This window comes from Hibiscus syriacus, unplaced genomic scaffold (assembly GCF_006381635.1).
Source record: "Hibiscus syriacus cultivar Baekdansim isolate YM2019G1 unplaced genomic scaffold, ASM638163v2 tig00109991_pilon, whole genome shotgun sequence".
NCBI lineage: Eukaryota > Viridiplantae > Streptophyta > Magnoliopsida > Malvales > Malvaceae > Hibiscus > Hibiscus syriacus.
In genome coordinates this window covers 603291-622780 of record NW_024062551.1, presented here as the reverse complement: position 1 = coordinate 622780, position 19490 = coordinate 603291, and the positions used below count along the sequence as shown (strand labels likewise).

The 19490-nt window shown below is 37.6% G+C and overlaps 1 protein-coding gene across 1 annotated transcript; it reads left to right on the top strand.

Annotated features, from left to right (window-relative positions):
* Nucleotides 1-2607: 2607 nt before the first annotated feature.
* LOC120212048 lies at nt 2608-18620 on the top strand. The gene is made up of 9 exons (XM_039210485.1): nt 2608-2618; nt 11502-14216; nt 14295-14399; nt 14538-14690; nt 15384-15547; nt 15725-15872; nt 16190-16312; nt 16453-16540; nt 17980-18620. The coding sequence occupies exons 2-9, from the start codon at nt 11760-11762 to the stop codon at nt 18144-18146; spliced, it is 3405 nt and encodes a 1134-aa protein (XP_039066416.1). The 5' UTR covers nt 2608-2618; nt 11502-11759; the 3' UTR covers nt 18147-18620.
* The last annotated feature ends 870 nt before the right edge of the window (nt 18621-19490 follow it).

Here is a 19490-nt window from a genome sequence, read left to right as displayed (position 1 = left end):
ATAAATCCCAACTCAAAAAAGAGTTTTCGGTTCTTGAAGTTTTAGAACTGAGCCTTAGCCTCATCGTTCTCAAACTGTTGCCAAGCGGTCGTGTCGGTTGGAGCTGGTCTTGAGCACACCATTTTCAGTGTTTTTGATGTAAGAAAAATGAAAAAGGAAGAAGCTTTTGAAAGCTTTAAAAGCTTGGATGTATTTCGGCTATGGAGAGAATAAGGGAAGAAGATGAGTAAAAGAGAGAGAAAAAGTAAAAGTTAACATGAAAGAGAAAAAATGAATAAAGAAAAAGAAAAGAAAAAGTTAAAAATTTGGGAGGGAAAAGGGGTGATAGGACGGTTAAGAGAGGAATTAGTGGGTGGGGGGTTGTGCATGTATAGGGAAGGAAAAAAAACTACCAAAAGGTAATGATGGTGATAAGAAATGTCAGAAATTAAATTAAATAAAAAGAAACAAATCAAAAGAATATCTCTCCAATTAATGCTTTGTCTTTTCCTCCCTTTGGTAACCGTTCCTTGTACGATTTGCAGCAATGTGGTCCCTATAAATCAGATAAAAAATTAATTACAAAATAAAATAAAACTAAAGAAAAAAAACTTGAATGTTAAATTTTATTTATGCACAGACACAAATTCCATGCCGAGGCATCGAATTTTGGTTCTCCTCTGAGCACGTTTCAGTATCGTGCAGCCGTAACACGTCCTTGTTGTGCGGTGGTGGAATTCCATTGTAGGCTTTCAGACGCTGGCCATTGACCTTGAAGATCTTCCCATTGTCTATTCTCTTGATGTCAACAGCTCCATGGGGATAGACATAATGCACCTCAAATGGCCCTGACCATCGAGATTTTAGCTTCCCAGGAAAGAGTTTAAGTCTGGAGTTGTAAAGCAAGACTTGTTGCCCCACATGAAAATGCCGTGGCATCAGTTTTTGGTCATGCCACTTCTTGGTTTTCTCCTTGTATATCCGAGCATTCTCATATGCTTGTGCTCTAAACTCTTCCATTTCATTAAGTTCTAATAATCTCTGCTCCCCAGCTAGTTGAGCATCGAAATTCAATCGCTTGATAGCCCAATAAGCTTTATGTTCAAGCTCAACCGGGAGATGACAAGATTTACCATACACTAACTTGAAGGGTGACATTCCCAAAGGAGTTTTGAATACTGTTCTGTACGCCCAAAGTGCTTCATCCAACTTTGGCGACCAATCCTTTTGCTTTGGGTTCACCACTTTCTCTAAAATCTGCTTGATCTCTCGATTAGATATCTCAGCTTGGCCATTTGTTTGCGGATGATATGCCGTGGCAATCTTGTGTCGAACTCCATATCTCAGCAATGCCTTGGCAATCAACTTGTTATCAAAATGGGTTACTTCATCACTGATGATAGCACGAGGTACTCCAAACCGAGTGAAAATATACTTGTGCAAAAACTTGAGTACGGTCTTGGAGTCATTCTTTGAAGTTGCTATTGCTTCCACCCACTTTGACATATAATCCACAGCAAGCAATATATATAATTTTCCTTCAGAAGATGGGAATGGTCCCATCAAATCAATGTCCCACACATCAAACAGCTCTATCTCCAAAATATTTTACAGCGGCATCTCATGTCGTCTGGAGATGTTTCCAGTCCGTTGGCATCGATCACATCCTTTGTAAAATGCTTGGGCATCTCTAAACAAAGTTGGCCAGTAAAATCCTGATTGCAGGACCTTAGCAGCAGTCCTTGCTCCACCAAAATGGCCTCCACTTGGGGCCGAATGACAATGGTACAAAATATCACTTTGCTCTTCTTCAGGTACACATCGTCTAATGAGCTGATCGGCACAATGTTTGAACAGATATGGCTCATCCCAAAAATAGTGCCTTGCATCGTGCTTGAACTTCTTTTTAGCCTGACTATTCAAATCAAAAGGCACAATTCCACTAACAAGAAAATTAACAAAGTCAGCGTACCACGGGATTGCCGCGTCATATAATATTTTCTCATCAGGAAATTCCTCTTGGATATCTACAGTGTCATGGCATTCAGAATTGTTCTCTAGCCTAGATAAGTGATCAACAACTTGATTTTCAGTTCCTTTTCTATCTACCACCTCTAAGTCAAATTCTTGCAAAAGTAAGATCCACCTAATAAGTCTAGGCTTGGCATCCTTTTTGTTCACTAAGTATTTTATAGCCGAATGATCAGTGTGAACAATAACTTTAGTGCCTATTAGGTAATGTCTAAATTTATCAAAAGCAAATACTACGGCAAGTAATTCTTTCTCAGTGGTGGTGTAGTTCAATTGTGCTTCATTTAAAGTGCGACTAGAGTAATAAATAACATGAAAGATTTTACCTCGGCGTTGCCCCAAAATAGCTCTTACGGCATAATCGCTTGCATCACACATCAGCTCAAATGGTGATGTCCAGTCGGGAGGGACTACAATGGGTGCCGAGATCAGTTGTCGCTTTAGCTCAGTAAACGCGCCAAGGCATAATTCGTCAAACACAAAGGGTTGGTTTTGTTGAAGCAATATGCACAAGGGTTTAGAAATCTTGGAGAAATCTTTGATAAACCTTCTATAGAATCCAGCATGTCCAAGAAAACTTCTTATTTCCTTAACCGAAGTTGGTGGTGGTAATTTTTCAATCACTTCAATCTTTGCCTTGTCCACCTCAATACCCTTGTGTGAATTTTGTGGCCTAATACAATACCTTCAGTCACCATGAAGTGACATTTTTCCCAGTTTAAGACCAACTCAGCCTCCTCGCATCTCTTGAGAACTTTTGCTAAATTACCGAGGCATCATTCAAAATCATCCCCACAAACAGAAAAATCGTCCATGAAGATCTCCAGAAAATCCTCAACCATATCTGAAAATATAGCTTGCATACAGCGCTGAAACGTTACCGGGGAATTACAGAGTCCAAAAGGCATCCTTCTAAAGGAAAAAGTGCCATAGGGACAAGTAAATGTAGTCTTCTCCTGGTCCTCTGGTGGGATGGCAATTTGATTGTACCCCGAGTACCCATCCAAAAAGCAATAGAATGCTTTGCCGGCCAATCGATCCAACATTTGGTCGATGAAAGGTAGAGGAAATTGGTCATTCTTCGTAGCTTTGTTGAGTTTTCTATAGTCCATACATATCCTCCATCCAGTCACAGTGCGATTGGGTAATAGCTCATTATCCTCATTCGTAACCACCGTCGTGCCTCCTTTCTTCGAAACACATTGGACATGGCTCACCCATGAGCTATTGGAGATAGGGTAGATCACTCCAACATCAAGCCATTTCAGAATTTCTTTCATCACCACTTGCTTCATAACAGGGTTGAGTCTTCTTTGTGGTTCAATTGAATTGTCGTGGCAATCTTCTAGCAGAATCTTGTGCATGCAGATCATGGGACTAATGCCTTTCAATGTGGCCATAGTCTAACCAATTGCTTTCTTATACTCCGAATCTTTGGCTTCCAACTCGAATGCTCCAGGTGCTCTCCTCCCACTCCCAAGTCTTGAGGAAGGAAATTGATAATCATTGTTAGCAATTCTGTCCAAGATAGCAAACGTCTCCGTAGGTGATTTGTCCAGCAATGTCCCATTTGCCGAGGCATCCAGTAACATCCTCGTGGGTGCATTGACTCCATTATAAAACATGACTACTTGAGTCCAATCATGAAAACCATGATTTGAACACTTTCGAAGCAAACTCTTGTAACGATCCCAACAACACTCATACATGGATTCGTCGTCGCCCTGGCAAAAAGATGATATTTCATTCCTTAGCTGCGTATTCATGTTTGGTGGGTTATACCTCAATAAGAAGCTCTTGCAAAGATCGGCCCATGATTCCATCGAACCGACTGGTACACCACTCAACCAAGCCCTTGCTCGGTCATGCAATGAATACAGAAAAAGCTTTAATTTCAGAAAATCCTCATACACTCCTTCTTGGCGGAAAGAATCACAAACTTCCAGAAAATTGCGAATGTGTTGCCTGGCATCTTCAGTTGGCATACCCTCAAACTGCCCAATGGAATTCAACATGTTGAACATGACTGGTTTCAGCTCGAAATGTGCAGCTTGAATTTCGGGTGCCACAATCCCAAGATTCAGATCATCCAGTATCGGATTTAAATGATCTCGAATAACACGAGGCCTGATAGCAGGTTCAGCATTGTTTAATGCCGCGACATTCTGATTTCTGTCATCTTGACCAATGCCTTGGTTTCCAATCTGATACATATTTCCTTGAGCACGTCTTCTTCTTCTAAAGAGTCTTTCAATCTCAGGTTCTATTGGTTCCAAAGGCTCTTCAGAATTTCTTCTAGGCATACACTAAATAAACCTGAAAAATAAAACAAAAATATCAAGTAAACTATACAAAAAATAAAAATGCAAAACAAAATAAAATGCTCTGGAAAAACTAAATAACTTCAGGCTGCCAATCCCCGGCAACGGCGCCAAAAACTTGTTCGCGTGTTGTGAGTACTATAAAATATATGCAAATAATGTGCAAGTATACACAATCGCTCAAGTAATATAATGATGAGTGAGTATCGTCTCCACAGGGATTGGGTGAAATCACAAAAGTCTAACCAAAGCGATGTAATATTATATCTAAGTATAGTTAGTCTTGATATATACAAATGTCACGGCAATGGATATGTGCATGCTGGTGGATGTGGATTGATGGTGTGATGGTGTAGCAAATGGAAATGCAATGGATGTTTAATGTTGAGTATGGTGAAATGTTGAGGCAATGAGAAATGGTAAAGACAATAAAAAAAATAAATAAAATAAGAAGAAAATAATCCTCACGTGACAAGCTTCCAATGAAATGAATGGTAAGGATTGGTCTAAAGTTGCTAAACTTATTTCTCAAGTATATTTAAGCTATCTTGTCTTTACTTACTCGACAGGGCTTTCCTAAGGTGTTCAAAAGAACCTAACAGAATAGGATGCCAAGGCATCTTCTCTCACTCAACCATGTTGGACAGCCTACCCTATTGATAAAGACACCCTTTTTAGTCGTTGAAATCCTATCCTAGTCTCTTCCGAGATCTAAGGGATTAAGTTATAATATTCCTAGGCCGGTTCAAAGCCCCTTGAAAATACCATAACCCATTGCTTATGAGGATCTTATCTTGCGTTTCTTCCGAATACTTACAAGTATTTTTAGCTTAGGATTCTTCCGAGTACCTAACCTTCATCTAAGAGATGGATATTTCCATGCCTCTTACAAGCCTAGATGGTGAAGCATTCATAAGCAAAGCAAATAAAGAACCCAAAATAAACTTAAATATACCCTAAAAAATAAAGTTTAAACAATCGTTCAACCAACCACCACCAAATAAGTTAGTTCATGGTGGGGTTCGAAATATCCAAACACAAAGTCATGAAAATATTCGTTCCAACAACCCATAAATTAATAGAAAAATAGCAGCAAAAGGAAAGTGAGAAGAAGCCTTCAACGAGCCACCGGAGGTCTCCTCTCGGCCACCACGAACCACTTTGCTCTTTAGCTCCTTCCGGCGCCTAGCTTGCCACTCCTTGGAGCTTTATCAATGGAGGAATATCCCAAGGAAGAAGAAATAAAAATGTGATTTTTTCTGCTATATGCGTATGCTCTCTGTCCTCTTTTTTCTTCTCTCCCATGAGGTGTTATATATAATAAAAATATCCAGGGGTAATGATGAGGTTGTTGGGTGCAAAATACCCCTCATACCCCTAGAATCACATGTTGTGCATGAACCTTATCCTCCAAGTGGCAGTGGTCCTTTGGCAGCTCTGGCAGGCGGTTACAGCAGTCCTTCACGTGCAGAGACAGCTGTCCAGTGCCAGCTGTCCTTATGCAGAAATATCTTTTTGTCTTTTTCTGCGCCAGAAATGCCAAGGCATTTCAATATGCTTTAGCAACTTGTGATGCCGCAGCATTACTTCCCAAAGAATCCTTTTTCTTGCTATTCCCTGCACACCATAGACAAACTGCACCTTTCCCTCAAACAGCACCATTAAGAAATAAATAGCACAACCACCACAAATGCAACTATATGATCCTAAAAATGAGCTTTTAAACAAACAATAACTTAAGTGAAAAAGACTTTAAAAGTAGCCTTTTTAGGAAGTTAACAACGGTCGCCTATCATGAGGTGATGGTGGAGAAGAGGCTCGATGATGTGACATAATAGGTGATGACTCTCGTTGTGGAGGTGTATATTCGGGTCGATCAGGTGATGGCTCTGGGTGAGGTGATGACTCTCGGAGTGGTGGCTGCTCATCGTCTGTGCCATCAAAAAAATGCTTACTAGCTTGCCACCATTCAGTGGCAAACTCAGCTTCTGTGGGTGTCAGCCTCTGTAATGGAGTGTTGGCCTCCTAACAATATAAAAGCTCAAACAAAGTTAAACGTGTACTAGTAATAACTTGTTTATAAACATATGGTAGTATTTGTGTTAACTTACATTATTTATTATAGTATACGGTAGTAAATCTTCCCATTGCTGCAAGGACTGTTTCCTCTTCCAGGAAATAGCCCTAGGAATATCATTAGAAGTTTTTAAAGCATATGTCTACATGGCGGGAAAGGCCTCAAATATCCAAATCTACAAACAATATAATAACAAACATTAGTAATTGTTAAAGAATTAATTATAATTTTGGAAACATTATAAAAAAATTATTACCTTAAAGGCCCAAATAAAGCCTGACAAAGTGTATTTGGAACCATCGCCACGCAAACTTTTTCGATCATCAAAGGCAGACAGCAACTTATTCCATGTAGCTTTCCATACATACGAACCCCACGGAAACAGGTTCCATGCATTTAGGTCCTCTACCAATTTAATTATATCATTAGGAATAGGTTGTCGGGCCTCTCTGCCTAAAAAGCCGGCTTACAAAAGTATTAGAAGGCATACTCGGACAACATCGACGTCATCCATCCGAGTAAAACCATCTTTCTTATTCAATAATCTCGTCAAGTCTTCCACGTGTAAATTCGGCTTCTCCGTTGACAGCTCAGGAAAAACCCAGGAAAACCATGATAGGCAGGTAATATGTCTAGTGTACCGATCTACATCATCGTGTCCAAAGCGTAGACCGGTGATTAAGCAAAACTCCTCCCGCCCTAAACACGTATACTCCGGTGGAAAATCAAACCATATCTCTTCATCATGATATTGTATAGTCTCTGGTAGATCGCTAGTAATGGTTTGAAGAAACAGATGGGTCAACATAGAATCTCCACCCGGATGTTGTACTTTCAGCCATGGCCCGAAGCAAGTATCCTCAAATATTTTTCTTTATGCAGGTGAAAGCTTCGACGAAATTGTTTTGGCCAGGCTTACTTTATTTCTTAAGGTCAATTGAGCCGAATAAAAGTTCTGCAAAGACAATAAACATACCAAGTTAGATATGCCAAAAACTACACTGTGAAGATATAACAAGAACAATAAACATAAAGAGTAGTAGTTTATTCTTCAAACTTAAATTTGTAACACTGTGAATTTAGTATTTGTCTTTGTTTTTTGGTTGAAGTAATGCAATTCATTCAAGTTTTAATTTGCAGAAGAAGAATAGTTTCTGAAACTTAAAATCGCAACACAAAAATGAAAATCGCAACATGAAAATGACAATCGCAACGCGAATTTGACTATCGCAACGCAAAATGAAAATTGCAACGACAGAATCGCATTGCGATAGTCATTCTCGGTTTTAAATACTAAAATTGAAAGAAACTTGAATGGATTGCATTACTTCAACCAAAAGACAAAACAAAGACAAATACTAACTTCACAGGGTTAAAGACTAAACCGTTTAGTAGTATTGGCAGCAATCGAATGAATTTAATAAGCAATCTAAGTGAAATGGTTAATCTATTATTGAAAACACCAGTAAACTTATCATCAATTTCAATATAAAAAACCTAATAATAATGAAAAAATTTCAAAATAAAAATAATTAAAAAAACTAACCCTCGGTGGTTGATTTGCTTGATTTTCCATTTCTGACCGTGAATGATTTCGCCGGAGATGGAGACTGATATCGTTGGAGATGGGGACTGATTTCGTCGAAGATGGGGACGGATGTCGCCTTAGAGAGTGAGAGATGGAGATGAGACTGAGTTGTGATTTAGGGTTTTAGGTTATGAGTTGCGATTACGGGATATACTGTGGACGGTTCAATGTTTCGATATATTAATATATTCGTGTTTGGAATTTGAAAAAAAAATACGCATTGCGATACGAATGGCGCTATGTAAATTGCATTGTGATAGTCAGATTCGTATTGCGATTTATGTATTCGCATTGCGAATTAGGAAAATCGCAACGCGAATTTGGAAAATCGCAATGCGATAGTCAGAATCGCGTTGCGAATCTGGAAACTGATTTGCGATACCGGAGATCGCATTGCGAATTATCGATCGCATTGCGATTTAGTTGGTCATTTTGACAAATCCAAAAAAAGTTGGTTAAAATCGTATATTATAAGGCATTTTTGGTCACTGAGATTATTTTCTCAAAAGAAAATGATTTGAAACAGTGAATGTGTTCTTCTTTAATATAATCTTTTCGCTTCATGGTCTACTCGGGCGACTCTGGGTAAACTACACAATTGTCACTAATCTTTGATTATATTTTCATTTTTTCTATTGAAGTTACAAAACTAACGAATTGGTCACTAATATTATCGATTTATAACAAATCGGTAGCTGACGTTAACAAACTTTAATGTGGATGACGAAAAGATGATGTGGTGTGTTAAATGTTGATGTGGAATAGTTTGAGCATAAAGACAACCATTTCGACCGGTCTTTCTCTTCACACTCCCTTCTCCACACTTTTTTTTTCTCCTCAAAACTTATTATTTCTCTTTAATCTTCCCTCTACAATCTCCATGCTTTGATAACAGCATGCGGTTGAAAGTTGAAATATTAGATGAGCACCAAAAACTAAAAGATGTATTGCATTTAAGAGAAGAAATTAGCATCACCCATTCAATGTGAAAAGTTATCCGCATAAATAGATAGGTAAAATCAGAAATTATAACATGCAGGAAAAAATGTATGATGTGACCACCATCAGAACCAGCACCCAATGTTTTTTATGTCGAGAAAAATCAAATCCTTAAAAGTGAAATGGTCATTTCAGGAGAGGGTTCTGATGAAATCTTCGAAGGTAATTTATATTTCCATAAAGCTCCTAAAAAAAGGAGTTTCATAAAGAAACAAGTTGGAAGGAATCCATATAGTAGGCATGATCACCAGAGTACATGTTATATACTGTTCATATTTTGATGATTGTATCCTACTAATTCAACATATCAAAGCTCTTTATCTTTATTATTACTTTAATGTTGAGAAAAGATTTATCATGTCCATCCATATTGGAATAACTAGACATATATCTAGACCAATTCAATCCGGTTTGGGTGAGTCGATCTGATCGGATCAGTTCGATATTTTGGGTTTGGGCCGACAAGTGTATGGATCGAGTCAGATGTGGGTACAGATCAGGTTAAAATAGATCAGACTGGTCGAACGGTTGGACGAATCAGGTTAGTGGGTCGGGTTTGACCCACTTCTAGAAGTCCACTAGGCGGTGGACCTTTCCCAAATGTAGCGGGGGCGCGTGCGGTGGCTTTCGGAGACAAAAAAATTATAGAAAAATTCTTAAAAATATTTTGAAGCGTTTTAAAGCACTTACAAGGCTCGGTTCACCTTGGTGAACGGTGGAGAGCTTGATATCGCTTCGTCGAAATTTTGCTTACGTTCACTCCTCCACACACCGACGACTATAACGACAAAGTAAACAATGTTGGACTCAAGATGACACAAAGAATCCAATGGTATGAACGATGTACTAAACGAAACAATGGTTGGCGGCAGATTGGTTATCAGAGATTCTTAGCTCAAAATTTCTAAAAATGGAAATATAGAGAGAGAGCTTTTCCAACTTTCAAATATGGAAAATTCTGGGTTCTGGGGGTTTAAAAACCTACCAAAAAGAAAAATGAAAAAATCATGCCATTAGTCTCTAAACTTTTAAAACTTTCAGATTTGGACCAAAATTTAATTAAAAATTCTTTTTGAAAAGTTACCGAAGTTTCAAATTAGTTCTCAAAATAAAATAAGAAAAATTTAACCCCGGAATTAGAGTGTGACAATTTATTGTGGCGTTGGCTTTAGCGGCACTTTTTGTGGTACTCTAGCTAGTACCAAGAGCATTTTTAGTGACGCTTAAAAACTCCCTATTTATTAGGGTAAACTACACAAATGATCACTTAAGTATGAGTAAGTTTTCATTTTTCTTATCGAAGTTTTAAAAGTAACAAATTGGTAACTAACGTTATCGATTTGTAACAAAATGGTCACTCTATCATCATCACCGTTAAGTGGAAACGTTAAAAAAAAGGTAAATATTTAGATTTACCCCTAAATTGTTGCTAAAACATCAAATAGATCATTAAACAGTGATTTTATATCTAATTTATGCTAAAAAATTAATTTTAAAAAATCCAAAAATTATAAGTATACTTAATTATTTTTTAAAAAAAATCTATGAAAACATTAAAAATATAAAGAAATATAAAAAATTAAAATTTCTAGAAAATATTAAAAAGGTGACAAGTTTATATATAGAAAAAGACTAAATATATTTTTATTATTTTAATTAACCCAAATTTGTGAGAGAGTTTCAGCTACCCTCAACAAGAAGAGACTAGCAACAATTACAACAACAGCTCCTAAAAGAAGAAGAAGAAAACACCTTTTTTTGTTCTTAAATAATGAAACCAACTCCCATTTTGCACTCGCTTAGCAACCCTAACACAATCAATAGTGAAGGTACTATGATATTATTCGAAATAGCCCACCATAAATTAAATATATAATTATTGTTCAAAGACATATTTAATGTTTTAACAATAGTTTAAGAGTAAAATTAAATATTTACTTTTTTGTTAACATTTTCACGTTATCAAATTAACGTGAATGGTAGTGGAGTGAACATTTTGTTACCAATTGATAGCTTTAGTGATCAGTATATTATTTTTAAAACTTCAGTGAGAAAAATAAAACTTACTTAAATATTAGTGACTAATTTTGTAGTTTACACAAGAATAGAAGAGAAAGAAAAGGGTGAGTGAAGAGATGGTTGCGCCACGTGGAACGTTACCTGGAGTACAGCGTTTGCACGGCCAGGCATCATTCCAGAAAAATTCCCCATTTGCCTATGGCCTATTCTGCTCCTCTTTGCTTTCTTCCACTTCTACCTTCAATTTCTCCTATTTTTCTTTACTTTCTTTATTGATCTCTCTTTCGATTGACCCATATTATCGCCATTCTTTAATAAAGAAACAGCTTCACCCCATCAAGCAGAATGATGATCTTTTAACTCTTTTTGCCATCCCCAAATGTCAGGTACACTCTTTAGTTTTGGATTTAGTCTCTTTCTGATCAAACCTGATTTGGGTTCCTTTTATTGAATTTGGAAACTGCTAAATTTTGAAGCTTTTCTGGAGAAGATTTTGGTTGATTGGTAGATTTTCTGTTTGCCCAGTTCGATTCAATTTAATTTATTTGTTTTGTTCTTTGGATTTTTTGGTGCTGAGAATTTGAGTGATTTTGATGATATGTGGTACTCTTTTTGAGTTTCCAGATAGAGGAATCAATCTGTTCCTGGTGCTGAATTTGTGACTTGGATATTTGGTTTACAATTTGGGTTGAGTTTTGATTGTGTTTTACATGGTGAGAGCTGAAAAGTGAAAAAAAAACTTCCCATGTGTAACACGGGAATAGTGGATCATCAACAGCAGTATAATAACCAAGCTCTGTATTTGATGGATTCACCTTCATCAACCTCGGTTTCTGCCCTGGCTTCCTCGGTCCCTGGTTCGAACGATGAAACCCCGCGTCTAAAATTCTTATGTAGCTTCCTCGGTAGCATTTTGCCTCGACCACAAGATGGGAAATTGAGGTATGTTGGCGGAGAAACGCGAATTGCTAGTCTGCCTAGAGATATTAGTTATGAGGAGCTGATGATTAAGATGAGGGAGCTTTATGACGAGGCAGTAGTTTTGAAATATCAGCAGCCAGATGAGGATCTTGATGCTTTGGTGTCGGTTGTGAACGACGACGATGTTACTAACATGATGGAGGAGTATGAGAAGCTGGGCGCGGGTGACGGATTCACCCGGCTTAGGATTTTTTTGTTTTCTCATCTTGACAGAGATGGTTCATCACACTATATTGATGGGGATGAGAGAGAAAGTGAGAGGAGGTATGTGGATGCGTTGAACAGTTTAAATGATGGCTCTGATTATAACAAGTGTGACTCTCCTGTGATGGCCCCAGTTGTAGATGATATTCGTTTAGTAGAACAATTCTTTAACAGTATGAATGTTGATGGTGGCCTTCATAGCCAGAGGAACGGTGACACGTTGATGCCGCCATATAATTTGCATCATCTTAATATTCCTCAAATGGGATCCGGGCAACTACCGCCACCAGTTCCTCAGAGGTACAATGAAATGGAAGGTACATGGAGTCCTTACTATTCTCCTAGGCACCATGGACACCATGATCCCAGAACGCTATCAGATTTTCCACCTTCACCATCTTCAGCCCGTTACCGAGTACCATTTCCAGAATCATCAGACAAATGCTTGGATAGATTGCCCGAGGAATATGTGAGGCAGCAATTAAGTCATCATCTCCAATATGAACACCAACCACAGTTTTCAGATAATGTAGTATGGATGCCGACTGGAGCTATACCTGGTAATAAGCTTGGTGGTTTTCCTGGTAACATACTTCATGGTCATGGTGTTTATGAGGGGAACCACATCTGTGAGCACTACAGGGCCTCTTTCAGCAGAAATCAATCGCCACATTTGGAACATCCCAACATGGGAAATGGAGTTCCCCAGGTTAATAGTCTGTGTGCGGAATGCCCCCCAAACCATGAAGCTTTTATGCTGAATGCAGATGGAAAATCACAGCATGGATTTTATCCCAAAGATCATACTGATTCCAGTTCTGCTTATGGTGAAGCACACAGTCATGAAAGAGGACGGCTTTTACAGAACCAATTGAACCCTTGTGTTGAGGAAGTGAGAAATCATGTACCTGGAGCTGGAAGATTTAATGACCACTATGTTCTAGAAGGTGCTGGCATGAATTTACCTCTCGGGCATGCTAGTTTAGCTGATGGCCTTCATCTTCCCTCAAATTATGTTCATCACCAATGTGGATCTGAATTGGGGAACGAAGCGCTTCATGATCAAGCTGGGGTTGCTTCATCCCATCTGCAAATTTCTCCTGAAGAACGTGGAGTTCGCTATGGGAATTATCCTTACCCTTATGGAGGAGATAATAGTCACCAAGCGCCACATGGACGTGGACATGCACATGCACAGTCCTTGGGGAGAAATATTCAGAACCCAACTCATGGTGCTCCTGCTTATGAAGCATCTGGCTTACCTGAGCAAATAAATGGTGCATTTAACTCAGCACAGTTGAAAGGTCTGGTGGAAGGTAGTTCAACGCATAGTCAAAATCCTTGGGTAGACTCTTCACAAAAGATGCTGGGTTTTAATGGGACCGCTGTTCCAGACAATGCTTATGCTCATCCTCTTAAGGAGAACATTAATTCTCATGATCTAGAAACTCAACAATCTGTCACAATGCTACCAGTTAGATCCCCACAAGACATGCTAAATGTTGCAGTTACCACAGAACCAATTCAGTTTCCGGATCTACCTTCAACTTTAATTCCCAATAAACATGTTTCCAGGAACAAGCCTAGATCACGAGATAATTCTGATACCACTGGGGCATTGAGGACTGAGGAGAAAATTGTAACCGTGGAAGATAAAGAAGCAAGTCATGCAGTGAAGATGGAAAATTTTGACGTTCCAAGTATGAGCTGCCCAGAGCAAAACAAAATTATTGAAAATGAATCTGAAACAACAGTTGTTGAGACTAGCGTTCCAAGTTGCAAAAACCTTGTGGAAAAGGGTGGTGAGCAGGAAAAACCTGGTGAAAAAGATCCTAGTGCTGCTGAAAATTCAAAGTTATCTGTAAACCATTTGAGTTTCATACCTCAGTTTGTTGCATCAGTTAAAAAAGCAGCTTTAGAAGAGGTTGAAGAAGTGAAAACCAAAGTTGAAGATGGTACCTCCCTGAAGCATGATGCAGTTCAAGGAGAAGCAGCTGTAAATGAGTCAGATTCAGTGGTGAGATTTAAGAAAAGGTTCATCTATAACATCTCACAAATTTTTATTTGTATCATCTCATTTCTGTTTGGTCTCCAGAATGTCCATGGTGAGGTGGAACTGGATCCTGATAATGATAATATATCCCCGTCCAAAATTGAGCCCACACAGGCCGAGGCTGAAGCTATTGCACGAGGGTTACAGGTCATTATTTTCTTTTCCTTTTTCATCATATTAACTTTAATTTCTTCCTCCATTATTTCTTAGGATCATTTTTTTTACTTTGTTTAGACATTTTTTGTTGCCGTTTTGGTTCTGATGGAATTTGCATTTTACCTTCAGACGATAAAGAATGATGATCTAGAGGAGATCCGGCAATTAGGCTCTGGAACATATGGGGCAGTTTATCATGGCAAATGGAAAGGTTCTGATGTAGCAATCAAGAGAATTAAAGCCAGCTGCTTTGCAGGGAAGCCTTCTGAAAGAGAAAGATTGGTAATAACTGTTGGCACTTTTCCTTTCATAGCTTTGGCAGCCTGTAATATGAGGCTGCTTGATAGTTAAAAGGATGCCAAATGCTTCACCTGATGTGTTTTATATATTATTGATGCTTTGCTTTTTATTTATTTTCCAACAGTGAGTAAAGATGGTGCTTTTATAGTTTGTGTGTGTGTAGCTTATGTTTGCTTTTTTTATGTCTGCACTCAAGGGATGTAATGGCTTACTAAGCTTTGATCTTTAGAGAAACGGAAAATTCAAAGGAGTTTTTTTCTTACAAATGTTATGATTATAAGGAAGCAACATAGCTGGTGAATTGAATGTTGGATTTGGAAATTTCCATTTCTACTATGACATCATCAAAAGTTCATGAGGTTTTGTTATTGCTGAAGTAGGAGTTCCTTGTTGCCCATACTTATGATTGTCCATCTATATGTTTCTGATAGATCAGTATTTTGCTATTTGCCTTCTATATCTTTGTATTTTCTTTCAGACTTGGTATTTTGTGTTTAATCCCCTTCAAGTTGATAATAGTGACAGTTAAAACAAGGATATTTTGTAGGACATGATTCAATTGTTGGGTTAGTTTGGACCTCTGATGGATTTTCTTTCAAGAGCTCTAAGATATATAATATTTTTATTCTGCTTATAAATCGATTGATATCAATCTCTATATTTATGCTTCTGTAGATTGTAGATTTCTGGAAAGAAGCTCTGATATTGAGTTCATTACATCATCCAAATGTTGTTTCTTTCTATGGAATAGTTCGTGATGGTCCTGATGGATCACTAGCTACTGTTACAGAGTTCATGGTTAATGGATCCTTGAAGCAGTTTCTACAGAAGAAGGACAGGTAACCATGTTAATAGGCTATGCAATCAGATTGCCTTTTGAGCATCTTCTCTGAAGTTTGTTCAAGAATTGTCGCAGTTTGCCATAGCATGTGCCCTTTTTGTTTCATAGCAGACTAAACAAACCAGAATGTATTATTTTCCTAATTAATGTGTGACACGATAGTGTTGTTGAGCAGGACTATTGATCGTCGTAAGAGACTCATCATAGCCATGGATGCTGCATTTGGAATGGAATATTTGCATGGAAAGAACATTGTGCATTTTGATTTGAAATGTGAAAATCTGTTGGTAAATATGAGAGATCCACAGCGTCCAGTGTGCAAGGTACAGTATTATAAATTGTTTCTGGACTTCAACCTTTAAGTTGGGTCTCAATTTGTGTTATTCCCGGGTGGGGAGACAACAAATTTTTTCTGTTCTTCCTAAGTTACTTTTGGATGTTATTGTCAGCTTGCTGTGATTTCTTTAATTGTGGAAGCTTGGTAAGAGTTCCATGTTGATATTGTTTCTTCAGTATTAGCTCTTATTAGCTTGGTCTTCAATTGACTCTTTTATAAATTTTCTTGAAAGCACACTAGTATTAGTTTTCTTTCAACAGTCAATAGAGTTGCAACTGATTCATTACATGCATACACTTTTAGATTGGTGATTTGGGCTTGTCAAAGGTCAGACAACAAACTTTAGTTTCGGGAGGTGTTCGTGGAACTCTACCCTGGATGGCACCTGAGCTTTTGAGTGGTAAAAGCAACATGGTATCTGAGAAGGTAATAATATTTTACACTGGCTATAGAAAACATGAGGATGGATACAGTTGTTTCCAACATCAGTTCTGCTTCTTACGGCACTATTTTTCATTTTACCAGAGACTAATTTTATTTAGTTTGCATCAATTTCTGTGCTTCAGATTGATGTCTACTCTTTTGGCATTGTTATGTGGGAGTTACTCACTGGTGAAGAGCCTTATGCAGATATGCATTGTGCTACTATAATTGGTAAGTGTCGTAAATAAGTATTCCATAAATTTTGCATTGAATCTTTGTTACTTCAACTCTCCACTTTACACTGGCAAAACTTCCGATACATGTATTAGACATGTCCAATATATGCATTTGGTACGAGGAAGAGCCATGGAAAATTTAACATTCCTTTGTTGATGTGGATCTATCCCCGACAGTCATAATCATGCCAAGCACAGTAGCTGTGATTAATTTTTATCAACCTGACAGTCATAAACTAGCTTTTCTATTGAACGATATGCCTGACAGTCAAATCTTCTGGCTAGCTTTTTTTCTCTCTCTCTTTTATCTACAGTTTAATATTGTTTAACAACCTTCAATCAGTAGTTGGAGAAAATGAAGGAAAATTAGTGAAAAAGACATTTTGAGAACATCCATAATCGCACACTCTGCATGTGCACATGCATAGAATTTTAGGGGTGTGTTTAGAGACACCAAGGGATGGGGTGGTTGTAGGGGAATAGAAGGGATTCCTTGTTAGGAAATCCCTTTTCAATTGTGAGCTTTTCTTGCTGTCCTTTTGCCTTTAGACTTGGGCTTTGCTTGTTATGAAATACGGAAAGGAGCGAGTGGAAATTTGTTGTTCGAGGGAAGCGGTTACGAATCTTCACCATTTCATTAACAAGCAAGTTCTCTTATTGGTTTATTGTACTGCTGTTTTTCAATTACCTACTGGTGTGGTACCGGAGGAGAAACCGGGTAGGGAAAGAAAAGAAAGGGAGAATGGATAGAAAAAGAGGAAGAAACTAGAAGGAAAGAAAATACTTTCGATATCCAAATATGGGAAAGTTCTTGAAACTTTATGATAATCAACATTTAAACTGTAAGCTTTTTTTCTATAAGTAACTCTAAACAATGATAGCACCCTGATAATGCCTTTGATGATCCTCCAATGATTTGTGAAAGCAGCGGCCTCATCGAAATTGTCTCGTCTTTCTCGTTTGGTAAGTTTCAATGGTTCTGACATTATCAGTGTGCTTCACATGTTAAAATTTTAGTATGGTCACCGACTGTTCATGGACTTCCCAATGATTAATCAGCAATTATTCCGAGGAGACTTTTGTTATTTTTGTTTCGGGTAAATATAATTTTGGTACCTACCTTTAGCATTTATGTGCAATGTGGTACCTAATTTTTGTATTCGTGCAATTTGGTACTAACTTTTTTTAATGGTGCAATCAGGCACCCAACTTTTATGTTTTGGTGCAATTAGGTACCTAACATTTTTTAAATTACACGGGTTCATAGTTTAGAACATATTTTCTGATTTTGGCATCACTATTCTACTACTAGTATGCATGTTTTTGGACTTCAATCTGCTTTTTTATAGTTTTAGATGTGAACTTGTCTTGATATTGGATTTTTTTTTACTGCAAACTCCCAATATGCATATATATTTTTCTTTTAATATACAGGGGGAATAGTAAACAACACGTTACGTCCGAAAATACCATCATGGTGCGATCCTGAATGGAAGGCATTGATGGAAAAGTGTTGGGCCTCTGATGTTGCAGAGAGACCTCCATTTTCCGAAATATCTCAGAAGTTGAGGAGCATGGCTGCTGCTATAAATGTAAAATAAAGCCAATCCTATAGCAATATCCCGATCGCATGCGGGAAAAAGAAGAGTAAGACATCCAGTTAGTGCAGTTTTTGGTCATCCACCTGTTAGTCGAATAACGCCGTGCCTTTAGTTCTGCCGTAATGGATCTCATGTAGTACCGTGACAAGTAATTTCGAGGGTCGAATGTAGACCACACCCTGGGCCGAATTATGTTCTCAGGGAGAGTGAGAGCCATGGAATTAGGATTGGGATTTGATGTTGAGTTTCAACAGGTTTTATAATCTTATATGTTCTGCACGAAAATGGTTTCTCACTACCATGTACAGGAAATGCAATAACGATGGTGGTACTACGGATGAATGCATCTGTGTGTCTTTAAAGACTTGTATGTAAAGGTTATGGTAATTACTAATGCATGGCACTTGCATGCTTATGATTCAATATTGGTGCCATTACTATTATTTAGTTGTTAATAAGCGGAGTTCATAGTTTTATGGTGTAAACTAGGGTTTTCAGATGTATTCAGGGACGGACGGAGGGAATGGGTGGGGTAGTCATATTTGGTAGTAGTCTTTCTTGGAAATTCAAAATAATTACATATTTTAGATTTCTATGTATTTTTTATTAAATGATTTCTTAAATTTGTCAATTTTTAATTTTAAAACTGTCATTAACATAAAATTATGCTTCTATCACTGGTATTGATTGTGGCCTTGCGTATGGGTTCATGTTCCGTTATATATGTGTAGGGGTGTTTATCGAGCGAGTCGATTGTAACTTAGGTAGTGTTTGATTCGTGCTCGTTAAAAAGTTTAGTACTTAAACTTTTAATTTTGATTCATTTTAGTATCTAAACTATCAATTTTTTCAAAACTTAAAGTAAAATTTTGAAAGGTGTACAAATGAAAAAAAAACCAAAGTTTTTAATGATGTAGTATTAAAATGAAACAAAAATTAAATTTTAGGTATAGTTTTGAAAAAATCGAAAGTGTAAATACTAAAATAGGAATGGCAGAATGACCCGAACCCGACGGGGAAACCTTAAATCCGGCTAAGTTCGGGTCGGGTTTGAATAATATCGGGTCGGGTCGGGTATCAGGGTAAAATTCGGGGATTTTTTGGGTTCGAGTTCGAGGCAAGGTATCCCGCCCCGATATATATATATATATATATATAATTTTTTATATTAATTATATATAATACAAACAAAACATTTAACCTAGGTTTCGAGGTTATATGAGATTCGATTATATATAATATGTGTGCGTAAAGTTGGTTGTTGAATGAGATTCGAGGTAAGTCGGTAACATATATTCTATATTAACTTATATGTCATTTCCTTTTTTAATAATATTTGTGTTA